The sequence below is a fragment of the Drosophila biarmipes genome, chromosome X, assembly GCF_025231255.1.
Source record: "Drosophila biarmipes strain raj3 chromosome X, RU_DBia_V1.1, whole genome shotgun sequence".
NCBI lineage: Eukaryota > Metazoa > Arthropoda > Insecta > Diptera > Drosophilidae > Drosophila > Drosophila biarmipes.
Genome location: NC_066611.1, coordinates 16,324,850 through 16,342,784, shown reverse-complemented (window position 1 = coordinate 16,342,784; position 17,935 = coordinate 16,324,850). Strand labels below are relative to the sequence as shown.

Below are 17,935 nucleotides of genomic sequence, written 5' to 3'. Positions count from 1 at the left end.
ATTTTCACGCCTAATGTGCGAATTTGCCGAAATTTATGGCGACAGGCAAATGGCCGCTCCAACTGCACCGCAAATGTCTCTCTTTGGTCCGCCCACCCCTCGGCCCCCGCCACTGGCTGCCCCAGCCCGTCCCCAACGCCCTCCGCCCCCAGAAAATGGCGTCGTCAAGTTTGTCGCTGCCGCTGCTGTGTGGCTGCTGTTGGCACGTTGATTATACGCAAAAATCAAAAATAATTAAAATTTCACAATTTAATGTTTTGGCCGCCGGCCAAACGAAATGAAAAACGCCAAAAGCCGCAAAAAATCAGCAAAAAATGAAGAGAGAAAGAGAGAAGGCCAAAGAAAGAGAGAGGGACAGCGAGGACATCGTTTGAAGTTCGAGTTGAAGGATGTGCCTCAATCGGTTAAGGCCTGCGGTTTGAATCGGGTTTGCCTTCGAAACTAGTTCAGTGAACTGATAAGTAAGGAGTTCTGCTAAGTAAAGGATTCAAATGGGGGTACCTATTGGTACATTTTTGAAGGTTATTCCAATTATTTTGAATTTTTTTTAAACCTTTTTTTTTTAAATTTGATTTTTATTATTATTTTTTAAAAACCTTGTACATCCTTTTTACCAATTTTGTTAAACTTTATCGCCACGCTAAGCTGTCCAACTGGCTAAGCTCTTCATTTTATAAAAACCCCTTCCTTAACCCCTTCCTTAACCCCTTCTATAACACCTTCCATAACCCCTTCCATAACCCCTTCTATAACAACTTCCATAACCCCTTCCATAACCCCTTCCATAACCCCTTCCTTAACCCCTTCCATAACCCCTTCCATAACCCCTTCCATAACACCATCCATAACCCCTTCCGTAACCCCTTCTGGCCTTACAGGCTAATCCACTCACCTTTCTTGGGTATCAGCGATTTGAGCAGCATGACGGCATTATCGTCACAGGCCCAGGCGTGCATTTTGCGGTAGCTATCGCGTCCCTTCTCCGTCAGCTTGTCCCACGGCTTGGGTTTGCTCAGCAGCTCCGACACGGTGCCCTGCGACAGCCCGAGAATATATTTGGCGAACAGTCGCTGCCCGATGTTGTGCACCGACAGGAGTTCCCGGACGCGTCGCGAGATGTGCAGCGTGTCCAGGGCCTGATTGGCATACTTGTCCATGTTGTAGCGCAGCATCTCCTGCAGCTTGGCCTCCATGGGATCACCCTTGGGTATGAGGGATTCGCCCAGGCGCCCGGCCATCGATGCACCCGGTGGCAATTGCAGCTCGGAGTCGGCGAAACGATAGTGACCACGTCCATCGCCACCGGCGGCCACCTGGGCGGCGGCAAACTGGAAGGCCGGCAGGCCGGGCAGGAAGCCCGGACCCAGGGCGGCGGCATGCTGGGCATGGGCGGCCATGGCGGCGGCGGCGGCCAGGCCATTGCTATCCTCCTGGAGCAGCGACTTGTTGCCGTTCAGGGTGCTGGCCAAGCTGGCGGCCAGCTGAGCGGTGGCATTGCTGGTGGCGTTCGTGTTGCCGCTGCCATTGCTGCCACTGTTGGCCGCCGCAGTGGGTGTGCTCGAGTTCGAGCTGGACTCGTTGGCCGCCTGCTGGTGGTGCAGGTGGTGCGCCGCCGACGGATGCAGCAGCCCGTGGCCGTGCAAGTGGTGTCCATGATGGTGGTCGTTGGTGGCGGGATTGCTGCTGCTGCCGCTGTTCTGCAGGTGATGATGGTGTTGCTGCTGGTGGAGGTGTTGCTGCTGCTGGTGGTGTTGCTGGTGATGTGGCTGCTGGTGGTGTTGCTGCTGTTGCTGGTGGTGCTGCTGCTGTTGGTGGTGGGCATCTAGGCGAGAAGAGTTGGAAGAGTTGGAAAATGTTGAGTTAACCAGTTGACTAAGCAAGGCTGTGGACGATGGTCCATGTTGCTGTTGCTGCTGCTGCTGCTGCTGTTGTTGCAGTTGCTGCTGTTGCTGTTGTTGTTGTTGCTGCTGTGGAAAGTGTAGATGTTGCTGTTGCTGCGGGGGCGGTGGTGGCGGCGGCGGCAGCAATTGTGCCTGCTGCTCGGCCCTAAGACTTTGATAAATTGTTGGCGTTTTGCTCCCTTGGCTGGCATTTGTATTGTTCGTGTTATTTGCATTGTTCCCCGACTCGAAGCCCCGTCGCCAGTAATCGTTGACCAGTTGCTCGGGCAGGATCACCGGATCCTCCTCCTCCTCCTCCTCGTCCACTTCTTCGATTTCCTGTTTGGGCGCCATTTCATGGCCCACTTTCGCTTCCTTTTCGCTTGCCAGTGTTGCCACACTTGATGTGGCCAGTGTTGCAGGCGTGGCCAGTGTGGCCAGCGTTGCAAGTGCTGCAGTGGCTGGTTCTTCGTCTGCTGCTTCTGCTTCATTTCGGTTGATTTCTGGGGATAACAACAAACAAACTGGGCTATTTGTTGTTGCTGCTTTTGAAAGCAAGATCATAATTTGGTATCATAGTTTGGTCAACAACATCCAAGGAACAAAACGCCAAAAATTAATCAAAACTTGTCTTTAGCCGGTTCTTTGTTTTTTCTGAAGTTAATTTTTCATTCTCGATTTTCTTTCTCTTTTTTTTCGCCAATTTAGTGCAACAAAATAACAAAGAATCTCTGGTGTGTTGGAGTATATATATATTAATGTTATATATATTTTGTATATGTATTTATGGCATATAAAAACGATTTATGATCGAAAATAGCGATAAAGAGAGATGGAGTGTGTCGTTCTGCTATCGATAAACATGCAGAGCACAATGACAACAACAACTTCGACATCATCAACAACAACAACAACGATAATATCAACAAACAACAAGAGCAACAATAACCATCGAACGCTCACATTCGCTCGATGCAAATATTTTGTCAGAGGTGGAAATAAAGGCAAGTAAAAAAAATGTGGAAAAAAATAAGAGCTGTTTGCCTTTTTGGGCCATAAAATCTGGCGCCGTCTGCCTTTATATAAGGAAAGCCCCTTACCAATGTCCACGTCCTCCACCCGCCCAGATATAATTATTCTTCTTCGCTGGACGGTTTATCCTCCGCCGGCGATAAGCGGTTAAATAAACCATAAAATGAAAAAAAAAACAGAAGAAATACAACGTAGTCGTCGTCGGTTTCAAATCAAAGCGATTGATAAGCCAAGAAATATCGGACAGGCGGAGGAAGCAGGAAGGAGGTGGGAAGAACAAGAGGAGGGCGAGGCAAACGGCAGCCAGACAAACCGGAAGTACAGTACACACTAGGGTGGACCGATAGCAACGGGTTTTATAAAGTTTTCTCTAATATAACAAAAATATTTTATAAAAATTAATGAGCTTGCCAATGATATGAATTAATAAAAAACAATAAAAAAATTTCTCTGGGTAAAATAAAATTATTTTTTATAGTATTGACTGTTGATGATCTTATATAATTATTTTTAAGCAACTGAAAAGTTTTTTGTAAATATGTGTGGCACTTTCATTAACAAACGATCCACCCTATGCAACAACTTAGCCCAGCTGATAGCAGCGACGCGAACCCGGGACTCACCTTCGCTGATGGCATCACTGGCGCCATTCTTGAGCGCCTCGGCGGCCAGGGCTTTGGTCCGCTCGATGAGCAGCGCCTGGAATTTGTTGGGGTCGTTGGCGCAGGCGGCGGCAGCGGCGGCCGCGGCGGCAGTGGCCAGGGCCGAATTCGGACTGAGCACATTCAGATCCAGCGGACTGCTGTAAAGTGAAAATAAAGCAAAATTTCAGGATTAATAAAAGTAAATATAAACAAATTATCTTGGGCCTTCCGAACACTTACTGCTGTTCCTTTTTGATTTTGAGCTCGTTGCTATCGTTGGCGGTGGCATTGACCGCCTCCCGATCCTCGGCCTCCTCCTCCTCCTCGTCGTCCTCCTCGTCGCGATGGTGGGTCGGCTCCTCCGGCTTGACCTCCGCCTCCTCGGCGTCCACCAGCATGGCCTGATCCTCGTCCTCGTCCTCATCCTCCGCGGGAGCTGCGGGGGCCTTGGTGGCCTCCGGCAGATCGCCAATGGATATGGATGATGAGGCATCCAGCGGGGTGGCATCCAGCTTCTTGTTGTTGTCGCTGCTCTGGCTGTTGTTGTTGTTGTTGGTGGCAGCAGCTGCCGCCAAGGCGGTGGCCTCGGCCAGCGCCTCATTGATCTGCTGCTTGTCCAGGCGGGCCTCCAGGCGCATGATGTGCTGCCGCTTGACCTCCAGGTGCTCCTCCAGTCGCTGGATTTGCACCAGGTGCGTCTGCTCCAGCGCCCTCAGGCGTTGCAGCTCGTCCAGAAGTGCTTTAATCTGGAAGGGATAGGAAAAGAGAGGGGGTTTTAGTATAAGCTATAGAAAATTATATGATCTTAAGATTGGATATTTAAAAATATGATATATTAAGCTATGATCTATTAAAATATGATCTATTAAAATACGATATATTTTTATAGGATCTATATAGATAGCATTTTATCACCTATACTATACTACATGAAATTTTATAATAATGATATGATATGATATCATATAAAGTTCTCCCTTATAAAAGCTAAACGAAATTCCGAATACTAAGATATATCAACACTTTAAGCTTTAAAAGTTATAGTATAATATTCTCCCTTAAAACACTAATATTTTAGGAATCAAACCATAGAAGTGGGTTTAAAAATTCCGAAAACCCAATCTATTTTACTTTTCTAACCTATTTAATTAAAAGATAATGCCTATAGATCCACCCCTTATCTCACGTTATTGCCTTTACCCATTGATTGCTGTTGTCTCGTGTTTTACCCATTTACCTTCTGGGAAAATTCACATTTTCCTCACATGTGCAAACGTGCGTGCGTGTGTGTGTGTGTGTGTGTGTGAAAAGTTCTCGAGAGTTATAAAATAATTTTTAATAAAATTAACAACGACGTCAATGTCGCTCGGCGGTGATTGCCAGGGACTCTGACTCTGCCTCTGATGTGGGTGTGGGTGTGGGTGGGTGGTGTGTGAAGCAGATAGGTAGCAGCAGCACCACCAACCGCCAAATGCCGCCAGGTACAGTGAAGCCCCGGCCCCAGCGCCAGCCCCCGAGGCTTTGTTTGGGAACTTTGTTTGTTTGATGAAAATATGATAATTGGCAAATTTGACAAGGGAATTTTTCTTAAGTGCGTCGACAACACACACTCGCACATATGTGTGTCTTCTTCCCTTTTCTTAATTTTCCTCTAAAATCAACCCCCCCCCCCCCTCCCCACACACACACACACACTTTCTTGGTGAAAGTTGACAAGATAAAGTTTTTCGACAGCGCCGTGTGGTATGCAACGAAATTTTTTAATGACAGCCAGGTGGGCGTGTCCCGCCCCCCCATCCGTGTGTGCGTGTGTGTATTGGTTATTATGTGATTAAAATTAATTTGATGGCGCGGTTTTTAATTGACGCAGCTGCCAGAGGGACGAAAACACAAAGTTTACCCGCTGAGAAAATGAGGTAAATGCCATTATTGATTAGCCAATCAATCAAATCATTTTTTGTTAGAATATGCCACAACTTTAGCCCATATGCAAAATAAATAAGTCGCGGCATCAACATAATTCTAACTACGAATTTGCGTGTCATTGCGTGATTTGTGTCGAACATGGGCATAAACAATAATGCCATCAACATGGGAACACCGCCCACTTCATGTGTCTATTTTATCAATACTTGTGGAGGGGTGGCCGACGATTATTGGCCATAAACAATGCCCCCCCCCCCCCACCCCCAAGCCGTGCCACATAATTGGCATTAAAAAAGCATCAACAACATGCGTGTACGGCCATGTGGCATGCCGAAAAATGCAAAACAGCCGCCAGCCGGTTAATTCTATTATCAATCAAAGGACCCCCGGATGTGTGAAGGCCCGTGGGATGGCGGGGGTTAAGGTTTTGGCCCTGGGGTTTGGGGTTTGGGGTTTCTGGAACGACAGGCCGGTATCCCGGCGAAAATGTTGGCATGCGTGTTCGATTTTTCATTAGCATACGGCCAAGAGCCACCCTTTCGGAGCCGGAGACGGAGCCAGAGCCGGAGCCGGAGAGACATGACAAGACGACAAACGACGACTCAAATTAATTGCATAAAAATCTTATGGGTGCGGTGAGCCCACGAGGGGGTGGCTCTTCTAATTGCCAACTGCTCGGCAGACAGCCCTCGCATTTTTCCAGCTTTCTTAAATAAACGCAATTAGCGCAAGTCGCGGGCTGAACTCCGTCTCCATCGCACGTCCCTCGGCGGAAGGCTCAGCTAGTCCTCACATGTGGCAACTGTACCGCGGCCAATACATCTGCGATTGCTCGAGCGTAAGCCCGAAAAACCTAATTAGTAAAAACACAAATGACAATGAAGCTTGGCAAGTATGCAAATGCAGGGGTTCGATCGTGTTCTCAGAGAATATTTTCGAAAAACTCCCTGGCCAAGAGTGGAAATATTAAAGCGATAAATCAACTTTTCGGATGGATTTTGAGCAGCCCACACAGAGCCGGAGACAGTGGAAATCATTTTCAACCCTTGAGCCCAAACTTTCTGTGGTTGATGAGGCTGCACAGTGAGCTATATATGTAACATCCAACAGCAATCAAACAAACTATAACAAATACCTTGGGAGGGGGTTGTGGACTAACTCCTGTGTTGGTTTTGGCCTCCTGTATTGACTGTGAAATTATGAAAATTTACATTTTTCCCCACTCACTCCCGCCAGCGGGGCAAAACAGTGGAAAAGCTGGACAAAAGACTGGACCCGAGAGCTGTGCTACTGCCGGATTTTCCCTAGTTTGGGTAATAATTTTTGCCTTGGCGAGTCGGTGGAATGGGAATGTGGAACATTAGCAGCGAGCGAAAAGCAAACGATTTGTAATTAACAAAATTGCCAAGCAGCCGAAAAGTAACTCATTCCCCCCTGCAATTCGTTTTACCCTTTTGCATAACAATTGACAAAGCAGTCAATATACATATATGGGGGGATTTTCCGGCAGATAGGGATGCCGGGGGGGTTTTTCAAGAGGAGAGTTTGGGATCTGAAACAACAATAACAAACACTCGAAGGCAAAAGACGAGAAACGTCGCACAATTGGCGGCAGATGCGCCTACACGGGGGAAAATAATTGGCAAATACTATAATATTGGTCTAAAAACATAATTATAAAGAACTTAAGTTAAAAAAACCGAAAAATCTAACAAGTATTTCAATTATAAATATAAAAGAAACATTTTAAGAAAGTTGTATAAGGAAAAAAGCTCTTAACTTGATGTATTGCGGTATGGCAGTTATTATCAAGAACAACTTACTCTTAAAATTGGTATTATTTGGGAGGTAACATTCTTAAAAGCCCTAGGAAACAAATAGGTATTCCAACTATAAATGTAACTTAAATGAGTTTGAAAAACAGAAATGAAAAATAAGGTAAGAAGGTGTAAAACTTATAATCAAGAACAACTTCCTCTTAAAATTGGTATTATTTGGGAAGTAACATTATTAAAACCCTAGGAAACAAAGAGGTATTCCCACTATAAATGTAATTTAAATGAATTCGAAAAACAGAAATGAAAAAAAATGGCAAAATAAGGTAAGAAGGTGTAAAACTTATAATCAAGAACAACTCCCTCTTAAATTTGCTACACTCTATGTAGACATCGAGCAAATTTCTCCAAGTGCCCAAGAAGGAAGCATAAAATGCCAAAAGGAATTAAGGTTATGCCTCAGTCTGTCTCCACACATCTCCATGTGTGTACTCCACATGAGGCAAGGGTTCTCAGCCCAGAGAGTGGGCGGTGGTGGGGGTGTAAAAAAAGGGTTTAATCAGCGAGCAGCAGCATCGCACACACACAGGGACACCAATCTACAAATACAAATTAACAATAAGCAATCAAAGACACACACACACACACACACACACACACACAGTCTCGCAGCGAAGCTCTTCAGGGCTTGCTTATAAAATAATTCTCTTCTGTATTCTTTTTTTCGCATTTTGTATTTTGTATTTTGTTCTAGACTTTTAGGCCGTCAGCTGCCAATGGCAAAGGCAAAAACCGTCAAAGGAATTAAAATTCATTCGGGCATAAAAATTTTAAAATATATATATGACTGGCAGCGGGGAGCGAGTGGAGTGATGGATAGAGATAGCGCACATAAAAAAGGGGTAACTTTTGCCGGAGGCAGCGTCAACATCAGGTGGCAGTGGGGGAGGCTGGTGGGCTGGTGGGCCGGCTGGGGGTTGACTCTGTTGTTAATTTCCAAAAAGCCAAAAGACAAATGAGTAAAAGGCAACAGCCGGGGAAGAAGCTGCGTCTCAATGTCGTCAACTGGTTTTTTTCAGGCGCTCCTTGCTGAATTTTATACAGCACACAGAGAGAAATTTTAGAATATTTTGAGAAATATAAAAAAAATATTTTTTGGATAAGTAATAAATGTTGACTTTGAATATTAAAGTAGTTTAGAACTACTTGACTTTTATGATTTTAAAAAAAATTAAAAAAAAAATATTAAAAAAAATTTCTGCAATCAGTAAGTTATAAGCTATGACTTTGAACCTTCACCTTCTTTATTTTTTAATAAGGGCTTTATAAATATATAAACTTTATAGTTTTCTGTCTAAAATGTTAAGGAATATATTGAAAAAAACTCTTGAACTTTATTTTTTTTTTTAAAATTTGCCACACTTTTTTCTTTCAGTGATGGTTCTTGGCCGTGCTGCTTGTCATTGATTTTTGATTGTTTCAAGTGTTGCCAAAGGAGTATAGCTCGCGATGTTTCGCCGGCTCGTGGGCGAACGGGCCGGGGCTCGAGCACGGGGCCTTCGAGTGATAAAAAGGGGCATTTGCCGGGGGAGGGAGCTTTAGAGTCTGCCAAGTGCACCCCAGAGCTTTGACGCCAAGGCCTTTGTTTGCCCGTATCGCTGTGGATGTTGCATTTTTGCAACTGGCAATGCCCAAGTTGGCAATTTGCAACAAAAGATAACAAAGAATATGACGAGAGCGGAGAGCGCAAACAGAAACCAAGGCAGAAATGAAGGGAAAACAGCAAAAAACCTGGCTAAAAGATGGTAGCGAAATAAAAATAAAAACAAAAATACAGGGCAGAAACAAAGACCCCGAAAGAGGTCACATATGGGGGAGTCCCCACTGTAAGTGCCCCAACCCGGCCGCCCTCGAATGATTCATCTGCACGATTTGTGTACTCATAATACATATCCAAGATGGTTTACTTAGACGTTTGGGTTATGCCTTGGGAACATTGAATGTTTGGTTTTTTAAATAGCCCACAAACAGTTCAATTGAATATCTCCTTCAGGCTCTTGATTGCCCGCCCTTATTCACTCACTCAAGCGCCCAATTCATTCACTTATTCATTCATTCCCACTGACAGACAATTCATCAGCTTAAAGACCTCAAATCGCAGGTAATTTCCCCAGAATTTTTGCATTATTTGTCAATGGCCGGGGGGGGGCGTTTGAGAGGGAGGCGGGGGTTTTTCAGAGGGCGGAGGTGTGGCCTGGCAATTTACAACAATTCAAAGGCATAAATCAAACATTTTGCAAGTTGAAGTTGGCACGAAAACGTGGGGTTTTGGCGGCCCAAAAGGGTTGCAGGGGGTGGGCTGCGGGTTTGTCAGTTAGTCACTCAAATAGTCATTCAGTCAGCCAGTCATTCAGTCAGCCAGTCATTCAGTCATTCGTTCATTCGCTTATTTACGCACACACGCACACAGCTCCAGAGTTATTGAATTGATTTGAGGCCCCAACCCCCCTTGGGGCACGCAATTCGCAACTCGTTCGTCTCGTTCGAGCCCCCTCCCGATGTTGTTGTATTTTTTGGATTATAAAGTTTTGTAATTAAAATTTGACAGCTTTACAATTCCCAGGACCCCCCATTTCCACCCCCAAGAGGGGGCGAACATCTTCTTCTTTGCCGCGCATTTTCTTATTCGAATTTTACAATTTTCGATTTATGTTTCGATTTTATTGTCTGCCAAGGGTTTCGCCTCCCCTGTTTAACCCTTGAGTGGGCTGGCTGCTAGCCTTAACCCCTCTTCCCCACCCGGACATGTGTATATATATTTTTAATCAAAGCTGCCCACCTTTAACCCCCACTCGGCCGGCACTTTTGTTTCTAATTCGTTAAACTTTTGCTTAATAATTGTCTGGCTGGCAGAGGAAAAAAGCCCTTGACTTTTATTTATATGGCCAGAAAATAGAAAAAGTCGAATCGGCTTTTTATATATGTACATGTATATTTTTTGTCGATAAGCACTCGGGCCGAGATGGGTGGCCCCACGGGTTATTTGGGGCCCAGTCACATGTCTAATCCTTTTGCTTATTGATATGATATCTGCACGGGCAAAATAAAACCGGGGAAACAGAAACGTACAGGAAAAATGCGAAAAAGGTTGTATATGCCAGCAAAATTTTATTTTATATGGGTTTCGGTGGGTTTTTTTTTTGGTTTTGTTTGCCGGGCGGTTTGAGTGAGTCTTTCATAATCAAAAAACGTTAAAATCATAGTCTAGACAATAATTTATGAGCACGGCACCGTTGCTCATCTCTCGGCTCTGGCTTTTTGGTCCTTTGCCCGCATGGAGGAGGGCCCTGCCCCGCTTAACCCTCGAATGCCAATCAACATCTCTGGAGCAAACAGTCGTAAGGCTCGAACCGAAAGTCCTCTCCATCCTGTCTGATGATCCTGCTGTCATTGTTTTCTGTGTGTGCCCTTTATTTCGGAGTGCTTTTTTTTTGGTGTTTCGGTTATTTTTTTATTTTCGGTTGGCCCTCCTCAGTGGATATGTATGTGAAAATATGAGTTCGCCTGGGTATGAAATTCCAAGTGGGGGGTTTGCCAGTTTCTAATGGTTTCAACTTCCTTCCGCTTGCCGTTGTCCTTTTGGCCAGCGAGATTTTTCGCGGGGGGGCTAAGCAGGGGGTTAAGCAGGTGTCTGCAGTTGCAACACACAAAGCTACTTAGGGGGTTAAGGGGTTGAGTCAGCCGCTCGACAGCTGCAAGTTGGGCAAGGCAAATAAAGCGAAGATATCGATGAAATCAAAAGGGCCGCCAAGCAAATACCAAATTTATTTCGATCCAAAGAAGGTTTCTGCATTTTTTTATTTTTTTTTTTGAGGGGCGGCTGTACTATGACGGGACAGTAATTTGATTTGCACATCAGCGTCAAGTTCTAATTGAATTTTCAGCCCCTCGTCGCTGTCTGTGCATCGATTAACTCGCCTCCTTGTGGACTCAATCTTCGTTTGATGACAATTTCATTGCTATTAGTAGTGCCTCGCAGCACCATGGGGGGCCATGGGGGGCCATGGGGGGGTTAAATGCCAATGGAAATGCATAAAAAGCGCCGAAAAAGAAGTCGGCAAAAATAGATATGGCCAGCTTATTTTAATTGCCCGTCTTGCAGCCGGGCGGGGGGGTTAAAACGGAAATGGCAGTGAAATTGAGGCTTTGGCTAAGCCAACAGTGGGTTAAGCTATCAAGAAAATGCAAGGAAAGTGTTTAGAAAATTTTAAAATCATTTCTAAATGATTTTATTATTTTTAGCTTGTGACATTTTGAATTCTACCACAGATGAATGAAAGTAAAGCCAGTGTTGGTGATTGGAAATTAACCCCACAACGCCCACTGTGCGTCTGGGACTGCGGTCGCATTTTGACCGAGCCACGGCAATTATTTTGACGACGCTTAATTTGCGTCGAGTTGGAGATTTCTCGGATGCTGCGGATGATGACGACGACGAAAACGGAGATGAGATGAGTTGAGATACGCTGGGCTCGCGATGATGGGGCTGGCGACGATGTCGCGGTTAACTTGCATCAAAATTGAAGCGACAGCATAGCAAACTAATTAAAGCCCCGCCATTTACCGCCCCAAATTGAATGATTTTTATGCTCAGCCTTTTTTAATTGTTCGAATTTGGCCGTGGACCTGCGTTTGATGGTCTTCAAAATGTGCATATAAAATGGAGGAACTTAAATGCAGAGCATCGGGGTGTTTTTTTCTAGCCCCCCCATTTAATTTGAAATCAATTGTCTAGCTAATTGCCCGGCTTCCGTCCAGCTTCTTTGGGCACGTAGAATTAAGATTTCCCTATATACATGCGTATTTGTGCCACATTTAATCTGGGCAATTGCAGCGAATTCTTGGTCTGTTTTTCCCCAGTACTTGGCTATCTCATAATCTATCATCATAATCGCTTTGGACTGTCACACGTACACACATCGCAGCGAAGGTTGGCAAACAAAAACGCCAACGGAGGCTAATCAAACACATCGTTTTAACTTTAACCATGACTGCCAGAGAATACCATATACACACACTTATAATATCTGGTATCTGGCTTTTTTCCACTCACTATCTGCAAGATAATAAATTCAAATGCAAAGTTAATTAATTGCCGAGCTTGGCAGTTGCCGTGGGATGAGCAGGCTGCTGCAAACTCAATTTAATGCTAAATTAATTAATAAAAAGAAATGCAATTTGATTTATCGACAGGCAGAGTGTGTAAGAAGCAGGAGTGTCGTCTGTGCTTCTTGTGCTAATTGAAATGCTAAATTTCCGTTCATGCCTGTAATTGACTTGGAGGCCCAGAGGTGCGATGTGGAATCGAAATTGACAATTTTGCAGATTGCCAGAAATTGCCAGGAATACGGCATGGCCCACACCATTCGCACACACAAAATATTAATGGCTACAAGACTTTGGGCCAAGACTTGGCAGATTTTTCATTCGAGCACCCCCAACCCAGTCTTCTGCGCTCGATTATTTGCTGGCCATAAATCACTGGCAATTCGGTTTTTCTTTTTGGCCAATTGCATTTTCGACTTGTCACCGTTTTAATGGCCTCCAATTAGATAGAGCCGTGTGCATGTTTCTATATTTATTTAAGGGGGGGAAAAAAAAGCAAAAAAAAAAAAAACAGAAAACATTAAAAAAAAAGACACGAGGAAAAAACGATTTTCCCTTTAATGAGACGCGCGCGGGAAAGTTCAAAATCCAACAACAATGCTGATGCAACACAGGCAGCGCCGTCGCATCAACAATAATAATTTTTTTAAATTCCAAATTGAACTGAACTAGCTCACGCAACAACAAAAGCCCGGCGAACGAAAATAAGGAAATAATCAATTTAAAAAAATCAAAATCACACATTTACCCAGCACAAAACTATACTAGCCACTAAAAGTACACATCAACAACTACGAGCAACGACAGCAACAACTACAGCCACCACACTTATAACTACAACAACAACAGCCCAACGGCAATCAGTCAATGTGCGAAAGAGAGGGGCCTGGTCGGGCAGACAGAGAGAGCACCATCTATATGGCCGGACTGCTCAGACACCCGCCGATCAGAATCCATATGCGATAAATAAATTGAATTTATCCGCAATTGGTCGAAAAAGCCAGGGGGTTGGTGTGTGGGTGTGTGTGCTGCACGATCAGGGGCGCAGCGAAAAGGGGCAGCCCCCAGGGGGGTCTCAAAAATAGAAATAAAAATGGAAATAAAATAAAATATAATGATATTAATGAATATTTAAAAGATATAGTGTGGCCTTGCACAGAGAAGACTGGTATTATTTAGCCCGTTTCGAGAGTATTTTCTTGGTATTTAGTATTTTTTTACTTATCATATACTATTCCAAGTAAAAAAGATTAGACAGCATAAAAATCTAAACAGATCTTATAACTTATAAATCCTCTAAACCCCTTTGCCCACGCCACTGTACACGATAATGACTGTTTTTCACTTTAATCAGCAAATACAAATAGCAACAACAGCACGATAAGCACAACAGCAACAGCAGCAGCAACATCGGCAACACACAGCAGCAACATCAGCATACAGCAGCAATCATTGCAGGCTGTAGTAGTCCTAAACTAAGCTCAATGTCTCCAGTAATCCAAGTGCCATGGTATTCGTGTGCTGATTGATTTGAATTGAATAATTGCAATTGTGCGGCTGGCATTCGTATTCGTATTCGTATTTGCATTACTATTATTATTATTATCCCGTATGGCCGCCTGTCTTTTGGTTCGTTTTTGTGTTCGAATTGAGACTAATGACATGTGGAAAGACCGTTTCAATAACTCAAAACCACCAACTAATCCGATACGCAACTCAAACATATATCTGCTCACCCTGCTCACCCGTCTCATAGTCGACTTCTTCTCAAGGCGAACACTACACGCAACGATTCACTCTTGGGCAGACAAACTTTTGCCTCCATTGGCATAATAACTCGTACTAAATTCGAATAATCGCCAATAATATTTGGGTTTCGTTTCAATTCAATTTTTTGTCAAACGTGCAAAAAGCAACAAACAAACTGGATGAGAATCGAATTAATAAAAAATCTAAAACAATTGAGCTCTTGCCTTGGAATCAAAGATTAGGGATTGTTTGATTAGAAAGAAAAAGAGAGAGCGGGCGAGAGTTGGGCACAAATTTCTCAGGCGGATCGATGAGTTGTTTGAACAGTTGATCTGGTTTTCTGCCGGCTGCGTTTAATTTTAGACCATTTGCGTTAGACATTTGATGGATTTCCCGCTCGATTTGCATTTAAAAATACCCAACAAACTCGCATTGTCTCTCGCCTGGAGCGTGTATCCAAATATTTGGGTCTGTTAGCCGAACCGTCTACCTAGTTAGTATATGCGGCATAGCCCCCAAAGGGGTTTTGCCTCTGACGCAAAACACATATCACCCATGCACAGGGGACATATAGTTCGATTCCAGTCAGGGCGAGAATTGAACTCGAAATTGAAATTAGAATTATATTTCATTTTCGAGCGCCCATCGTGGGATCGAATTAAATGGGCAATCGGCGGCAGTCACGCGATGATAAGCACAAATCGAATTTTGTGCATGGAAAATTATGATTATTTCTATTATTTCCAAACCGATTATCTATCACGCCCGAGCTGTCGGTTTATGCTGGTCAATGGATGATTGGATGGATGGATGGATGGATGGATGGATGGATGGTTGGATGGTGTCGCCGAGATGCGGGACAGTGCTCAATAATCGGTTCCCTTATCAGTCCAAATTTTTGCTAAACCCTCTAAAAATACTTCTTATTTTCCTGCTTAAGGCACCCGGCTCACTTGTAATTTTAACTCTTTAGATAAAGTGTATACCATTTATGGGGGAAAAAAAAGGAAACGAAACCTCGACTTATCAATGACTTGCCATTCATGGAGCACTCCATAAACATTTGCGGTTTTCCCTACTGCTAATCAGATATATTTTAATTTCGTATTTCGTATTTCCAGCGGCCTAGTGTTATGATAAACAACTAAATCTAGCCGCAAAGCAAAGTCCGTACAAAATAAAATTGATTTCGTTTTGGGGTTTGGCCTTTTTTCCCTCGCTGGTTGTGCATAAAATAAATATGTGAAAAAATGTCGATAAAGAAATACTATAAATACGTACGTACATTTTTGTAGGGGCAGATAACAAAAAAAATTAAAACGAAATCGAGAATGTTATTTAATAAATACATTTCTTGTATTCCGCTGGTTTTTTCCGCATATGCCATTTGTTTTTGTTTGCCCGCAAGTGATAAAAAAAAAAAACGAATAATAACAAAGTGCCACCGAACGTGTCGTTTTTGTTTGAAAATAATGTGTGCTTAGTATTGGTAACCAAAAAAAAAAAAAATAAAAAAATGAGGAAAAAAAACGAAATCGAAGCGGAAGCTGTGCTGGCTGCTAATTTGTTGTTCATTTGTTTGCGCTGTCAAGAAGCGTTTAATTTTTCTGCTCTTTATTTTTTGATTATTTTTTTTATTAGTTCTTTTCTTCGTTTTTGGATGCGTTTTATTTTTGGAAGCGAGACGCGGCCCAAAGCACTTTGTCTATAAAAATGCACTTCTGCGAAAAAATAAACACATGCCTCATAGCCAAAACAAACGCACAGCGAGTGGGGAGTGCTGCACTTCGACTCTAACAACAAACAACTGTTGCGATTCCATTTAACATGATTTCTGGGCAAAAACCGCAGTCCCAAACAGTTGAACTACGAATTCTAGCAGTGCAAAAAATGATAATTTAAGGGGTACATTCATTTTATGCGGTTAGAAATACTACCTTTTCATTTTTTATAAATATAATAAATTATTTCTAGATATTTTTGTTGTCTCCCGCAGAACTCCTATTAGTTTCGCCACAACTGTGGCTTGCAGGGCCTCGCCGCTCATATTCCTGTCGATCATCTTTGGCTGCCGCTTCGAGGACACAAAAATATTGTCGCATATTTATGAACATGTGTAACAGATAAATCTGAATCTACGCACACAGCGGCGCTCATAAGTGATTTAGTTGTCAGTCGAGTGCATTTATCACAGCTGTGCATGGTCGCCGGTTAAGAGGGGGAGGTCTCATTTTTTCCGCAGGGGGCGGGGGAGGGGGGTCGGCAGAGGTGTCGCCCGGGCGCCAGTAATCAAACTAATGAGCTTGGGCCCACCAGCAGGCGGCAAAAATAGCTTTTAATGGATTTCAAATAAGAAAACGCGCACAAAACGCCAGCAAAACGCGGGCTAAAAGCCAAAGTCGCGCGCTAGGTCAGGGGTGCCGCAAGGGGGGCTTAAGCACCTGCTCGCCATAATTTTTTATAAAAATTTAGTAATATATATTCTTGCTCTCCAGGTCAATATATTCGGCCATACCAAAAGGCGTGCTTAAAAATCACTTAGAGCTCCGAAAACCCCCTTGGCAGACCGCCTTGTAAGCCACTGGCTGGGTGGCTGGGAGTCTGGCCAAGTGAAGTGATAAAACATTAAAGAAATGCGCTTCTTCTGCTTTTTTCTTCCTTTTTTTCAAGCAACACCTAGGGGTTGCTAATGGAAAAGAAGCTGCTGCTGCTGCTGCTGCTGCTGTTGCACTTAATGGCAAATGATAATGATTGATGCTAAAATGCAATGCACCACTCCCGTGTGCACATCTTCAAATCAGCACAAAAAGCCACACGAAACACTTCAAGTCGAAGCTTTTCACGGGTGGTTTTTCTGGATAAGCAATCATTCAATGCGGTGTGCAGCGTTACAAAGGGAACGAATATATAAATGGGAAAAGAGGGGAAGATTTGTTCTTATTTTTACATTAGGGAAATTGGTAGGTTGTCTACAGAAGAGGTATGGGTATTACCAAGAAATGTTTTCTTTAAGTATATTTAAATACTCTAATAGGTTCAATTACAATACCTAAACCTAGGAATGCTGCTTATAAAGCTATATATAATATATTTTAGACTCAAAAACCCCTACTTATTAAGTCCTGACACCATATCACCCGTTCCCCTCCGGCACTGGGTAAACAAAGGCATTCAACAAATTTGTAGGCGTAAAAATTGTCTTGTCAATATTTTAATGATATCACTTTACACCCCCGTGTTTTTAGTCCTTGTCCTTGGGTGGCACCCGTCCTTATTTGCCTGCCGCAAAAGTTTCCTTCTAACTTTTTCCCCTGGCTTGGTGTTGGGTGGATTTTTACAGGACCCAGGGAGAAAGGCTCAAATCCCTGGCTGTATGCGTTTTTTTCTCCCAGTTTTTGGGCCCTTTTTTTTTTGTTTGTTGCTCTATAAAGCCAGTTTGTCCCTTTTTGCCGCTTCTTCTTGTTCTTGGGCGTGTAAAGAAGAAGTCAAAAGTCCCGCCGCTCATTTGTTTGCCTTGTACAATTTTTGTGTTTTCCATTTTTTCCGGCTTCGGCTTCGGTCTCGTCGTACTCGGGCAACATTTTTTCTGTTTGGCTAGAAAATTACAAGAAAAGTGGCCGAGTGGGTGGAAAAGTGTGTGGGGGTTGGGGGTGGTTTTTGTTTATTTGTGCAAGTGTTTTCTCAATTGTGCGTACTCTGGTTTGAGGGGACGGCGGTCGGTCAGTCGTGCGTCGTCGTCTGCGGTTGGAATTCCTCTCCTTAG

At 43.7% G+C, this 17,935-nt stretch overlaps 1 protein-coding gene across 3 annotated transcripts in view; it reads right to left on the bottom strand.

Annotated features, from left to right (window-relative positions):
• Positions 1-17,935, bottom strand: part of LOC108022014 (homeobox protein cut) — a 73,613-nt gene that overhangs the window by 12,181 nt on the left and 43,497 nt on the right. For 2 of the 3 annotated variants that reach the window (XM_017090854.3, XM_044093461.2), the window contains exons 3-5: positions 3,797-4,302; positions 3,536-3,714; positions 893-2,383 (exon numbers count right to left, since the gene is read on the bottom strand). In XM_017090854.3, the coding sequence (XP_016946343.3) occupies positions 893-2,383; positions 3,536-3,714; positions 3,797-4,302 (2,176 nt within the window). The remainder of the gene's footprint in view (positions 1-892; positions 2,384-3,535; positions 3,715-3,796; positions 4,303-17,935) is intronic. The other variant, XM_017090855.3, reaches the window with a different exon arrangement.